At 42.4% G+C, this 5,591-nt stretch overlaps 1 protein-coding gene across 2 annotated transcripts in view; it reads left to right on the top strand.

Moving 5' to 3' along the window:
- Positions 1-1,139: 1,139 nt before the first annotated feature.
- fgd4a (FYVE, RhoGEF and PH domain containing 4a) overlaps positions 1,140-5,591 on the top strand; it is a 31,450-nt gene continuing 26,998 nt past the window's right edge. Inside the window, exon 1 of one of the 2 annotated variants that reach the window (XM_060060868.1) lies at positions 1,140-1,347. In XM_060060868.1, coding sequence (XP_059916851.1) covers positions 1,266-1,347 — 82 coding nt within the window. In that variant the 5' untranslated portion in view covers positions 1,140-1,265. The remainder of the gene's footprint in view (positions 1,348-5,591) is intronic. The other variant, XM_060060867.1, reaches the window with a different exon arrangement.

The raw sequence follows: 5,591 nt of genomic DNA, 5'->3' as shown, positions 1-5,591 counted from the left end.
GACAATACAGGTGATAACAGAGTTAGGTGAGCTGTGTATGAGTTATTTTCATCAGACCATTGTGTTGTTATTCGCTGATGTGGATGGATATAATAACTGTGTAAGGTATACTCTTGTGAAATATTCAATAGCCATAGGAGACAATCTCTTGGTCTACATGGACAATATAGCTTTCAAATGAGGAGAATGTGAAACAGAAAGCATGTATGTAACAACAGTGGTAACAAGTTGACAAAGTTCTACAATGTGCAATCAATTGTTTAATTTGCCTCCCTCTGACTGTTGATAATGGGTAGACGCTGTTACACCTACTGAGTGAGTATGCGACGTCTTCTACATGGTTATTCACCAGTAGACCCGTAGACCTATCTCTTCTAAATTCCCCTTCCACTCCTTGGTTGGTTTGCACAATGCTAGTGTTGACGGTGGTACTAATGCTGGTACTAGACACTAATCAAAAGTTAAAGAAAAAGAACATGAATTGAGTGGAAAAGAAAATGAAATCCTCATGGTTTTACAGTTTCTATTTCACTGAAAGCAACTCAAAATCACTATGACAGTTGTTTCAATATGAATTAAATTCTTGTCCTTTGACTCTAGGAGTTATTTTTGTTCAAAGATTATGTGAGCCTGTGCGAACACACACACACACACACACACACACACACACACACACACACACACACACACACACACACACACACACACACACACACACACACACACACACACACACACACACACACACTAATAACAATTGTAAAGATTTTTATTACGCCTTTCATCACAACCGAATGCGTTTGGCACGCGGGGAGCTAAAAAAAAAAATCACAAAACAGGCAGAAATTATGCATTGACAGGGCTTCATGAGGAATGCACTGTTTAACCTGATGGTTGGGACTAGCCTGTCTGTGCACTGAAATTCAGCTCCAGGACACCCCTCGGGTTTCCTTATTTTGGAACACTGGAAATAACTATTGGCAGTGGTTTTATTTGAGCTACAAAAATGTGTTGGGTCCATTGAAACAAAAGGTCTCACTCAGAGCCCAGCAGGCGATCGTGGTGCTAATATAAACAGAGGCTATGATTTACGCGCAGAGTGGATCACGTCACGTCACTGCGTCTCTACGGACTACGCGATGTTCTGTGCTGACCTGCGGTGACGAGGAACGGTAGTTGTTGTAGTTGTTCCGCGGTGGGTTGGCTGTAGGTTTATAATATGACCCTTAATCACGCCGATGTTGGACTGATCACGCTCCGGTAGAATGGACGACTTCAGAAGAGCTGCGATTAGGCGAAAACCGCGAAATGTGGACTATCCTTCAGACTCTGAAGAGGAAAGTTCAGGTGAGTTTTTTTGTTATATATTATTTTGGCCCAGTATTTGTCATCACCAACTAAACTTATCGTACGTATCCTACAGGCACCTGAATTTGCGTTACGAAATCATTGGCTACAATTGAGAAAATCCGATAAAAAAATGTTGACAGGCTGCCTCGAACTTAATTAAAATAAGGTATTTTGCACTTCATTGGAACACGATTCCACGAATGTAGATCAGAAAGAATGGAATGGCCAGGTAACACACCTTGTGGAACGGTCAGAGGTAAACCTTGTTGACACAACATCTGTCTGTCGGCTAGAGTGACTTGCTGACTGCATGCAGCCATTTAGGATCACGCCTTTGTAGGCAAGCCCCAGCCTGTTATGAAACTGCTGTAGGCTAAATATTTTCCATTTAGTTATACATTTGCAAAGTGCAATGCAGGTGTCACATCTAGGCTCACTTAGTCTAGCTTTCAGAGAACCACACATGAACTGAAAACGGGGCAGGGATCTGCACGTGGGATATTATACTATGGTATACTGTATGTGTACAGTGAACTTTATGTCAGTCATTGAGTCAGTTCCTGCATGACTTTGTGAGAAGCAGGAACGTCTTATTCACAGAATGCCACATCATGCCATTTCTGTTATCCCTTACTTTTGGGTAGTGGCTTAAGTCAACTTGAAACATGAATATTGTTACTTTTAAGAGTGGACCAACCCATGTTGAACTTTGAACTTTTTTTGGTGAGGCTTGGTGTTGAGGACTGAATATTGTATGACAACGTTAGAAGTGAACAACTAGAAGGCATATTGCTAATGTTACGAGTATGCAGTGGACTCTTTGTTGTGTTTGCATTGTGTTTTACCTTTGTATTTTGTTGTGGTTATGTACTATGCATCCATTATGTTCATTTTGCACGATTCAAGTGTGTATAGTATGTAAATAAAATAAATAAGAGCTATTATTTAAGATATGCAATTTATTTTGTGGTTACTCATTGTCTTTTGAGCACCTTTCCCTAAACATCTACAACACTGACTTATCTCTCTTTCGTGGTGTAGGCCTACAGCTTTTTCAAAACCACCCAGCAGTCTCCCCAATCTTTACAATTACGATTGTACAATTGTAGGCTACTAAAACTCAACTTATCGTGACCCAATTGTCTGGAAAAGTGAGGGCATTGACCAGAAGACTATAGTTTCATTGTGTCACTTACTGAGCCATTTAGGAAGCGTTCTGTTTGACAGGGTTCACTTGTGCTGTTCATGCTCCTCGGGGGAATCCTTAGCAGTTGGAGATCCTTCAATAGGTTGTCATTAGTTCGGTTCTATTAGGGAATGCATTGGATTGGGATACCTAGTTTAAGCTTTAATGGCCACAGGGCTGCCCTCTGTGTAGTTTTCGTCTCTCTTTATTTTACCCTCACACTAACAGGTTTTCTAATGTCATTACAATTCAATCTGCTGGAAACTCACCAACAATGATTGATCCAGATATTATTTGGCTAATCACAATTAATAAGTGTACCTGTAACAAATTTGTGTGAAACACACTACCACAAAGATGACGAGATCTCTCTTTAAGACAACAGGAATAACGAATGCTAAGTGGAGAAGAAGGCTAAGTGACTTTTGCCCATAAGCGTTTCTCCATGTTGGGAGCAGTTCCAGGGATGAACTGGTATCAGGACTTCAGCATCATGGCTCAACAATGGAGCTGTTTGTGTCCAGTCTGGGAAGCTAGACGTGGGACTGTATGAACAGTGTCTATGTGGATGACATTGTTCTGGTGCGTTGCTCCATGCATGGGGATTAATGACTCTTAGTCTTCAATGCTTTAACACGCTCCTTATCCCAATGTGACTCAATGAAGTTCAGCCAATTCAACTCTTGCGTTGATTATAATGTATTTTCTAAGAGGAAAATGATTGAAATGGTGATGCAACCTAAAATACAACCTGTCACTTTGGAAAAAACAACCTTGTAAATTACAGTTGAAGAAGCTATTACACCATAAACAATCACACCATACACAGGAAAATGTCTTCCATTTACAAGCTGCTTTCTGCATTCACATTCCTCAGCCTGCCTTACTGTGAATGTGTGCTGTAGTGGCTCACTGTGCTGTACTTGTGCTGTGTTTCCCCTCTGTGGGAGGATTGTATTCCTCTTGTTCTCTGCTCTCTAGGCAGAGCGTGGCCTCCTGGGCTGCGATCAGTTCCTATAATAATATATATCTGTGGTATCAGAGCATTACTAGCTCGTATGGTACTTCATTGATTTTCATGTGCAGAGATACATTTCCAAAGCTCATCTTCTTCTTATATTCTTTCCAATGCTTGAATATATATATATATATATATATATATATATATATATATATATATATATATATTTATTATACTGTAATAACCTCAAACCCTGGTGATTGGCTGGGGTTATTGGATTCCTGAAAAATCCCTAAAGTTAGATAACCCATAACGAAACAACTCATGGTAACGTCAGAGTCGAAAGTCTTAAAGGTACAGGTACACAACCTCTTATCTGTTCAGTTTGTGACCTTCATTTAGATGTGTGTGTGTGGGTGTGTGTGTGTGTGTGTGTGTGTGTGTGTGTGTGTGTGTGTGTGTGTGTGTGTGTGTGTGTGTGTGTGTGTGTGTGTGTGTGTGTGTGTGTGTGTGAAAGGCAAGCCATAACTCATATCTTCAAACCGAGCCAAGCCTGCAATCCGTATTCCCAGTGTGTCCATAAACACAGCGGGTGTGGACAGAGCGAGGAACAGGAAGGGTTCAATATCTCCCTCCAAGCATCGAGCAGCTGAGAGAGAGAGAGAGAGAGAGAGAGATGAGAGAGAGAGAGAGAGGAGAGAGAGAGAGAGAGAGAGAGAGAGCGAGAGAGAGAGAGAGAGAGAGAGAGAGAGAGAGAGAGGAGAGAGAGAGAGAGAGAGAGAGGAGAGAGAGAGAGGGAGGAGAGAGAGAGAGGAGAGAGAGAGAGAGAGGAGAGAGAGAGACGAGAGGAGAGAGAGAGAGAGAGAGAGAGAGAGAGAGAGAGAGAGAGAGAGAGAGAGAGAAGCTATATTACAATGAGAATCATATTACATGAGTATTTTGTCAGACAACCTAATTGAATATATGAATGACATAATTCAGTCAAGGGCATCCTGATATCATTGAAATGCACTACCACATCAACTGTGAAGTTGATGTGAGTAAACATGCGATAAAGTATTTCAACAATAACATTGTTCAAATACTGTCCGGCCTGATTAAACGCATTAACATTAAATCCAACTAGTTGAAAAGAAAAATAAGCATATCTTCCACCAATAGGTGGCAGCACATCCTAAGTATCTTATCACTCACGGATGAATGCGCACACAGGAATGAATGGCACCACATTCCATATTTAACGTCTTGAGGCCAGACAAGGTCTGTTATTTGATCTCTGACTCATTATCCCTGTTGGTCTATGTATGTCATGGGAAAGCCCAATTTCATTGTTTTCTTTCTATGTTTACCATTAGTTAAAAGGCTTACAAATAATGACTTAATTTATTAAGTTATGTTATGTGTCACATATTAAGTTATGTGTCATCTTTGTTAGAAGATGAGGTGACTTCCTCATTTAAAGTGCTGCAAAACCAACCAGTGAGGACTTGAGGGCCCTCAGAGAGGTTATGGGGCCCTCAGTGAGGGCATGGGGGCCCTCAGTGAGGACGTGGGGGCCCTCAGTGAGGACATTGGGGCCCTCAGTGAGGACGTGGGGGCCTCGGTGAGGACGTGGGGCCCTCGGTGAGGACGTGGGGGCCCTCAGTGGGGACATTGGGGCCCTCAGTGAGGACATGAGGGCCCTCGGTGAGGACGTGGGGGCCCTCGGTGAGGACGTGGGGCCCTCAGTGAGGACGTGGGGGCCCTCACTGGGGACGGGGGGGGCCTTCGTGGGGGCCCTCAGTGGGGTCGTCTGGCCACTTAGTGGCCACCCTATTTATTTATTTTTTTTAAATACGATTCGGGGCTAATAAATAATCTCCAGGGCTTTAGCCCGAGTGAAGCAGTCTGGTGACGCCGCTGCTCACTGGTGAATGTTGAGACGCACACAGGACTGAATGGCCCCACATTCTGTATTTAATGTCTTGAGGCCAGACAAGGTCTGTTATTTGATCTCTGACTCATTATCCTGTTGGTCTATGTATGTCATGGGAAAGCCCAATTTCATTGTTTGCTTTCTATGTTTACCATCAGTTAAAAGGCTTACAAATAATG

This window comes from Gadus macrocephalus, chromosome 9 (assembly GCF_031168955.1).
Source record: "Gadus macrocephalus chromosome 9, ASM3116895v1".
Classification (NCBI taxonomy): domain Eukaryota; kingdom Metazoa; phylum Chordata; class Actinopteri; order Gadiformes; family Gadidae; genus Gadus; species Gadus macrocephalus.
The sequence above is the reverse complement of the archived record's forward strand: the minus strand, read 5'-3'. Positions and strand labels throughout refer to the sequence as shown.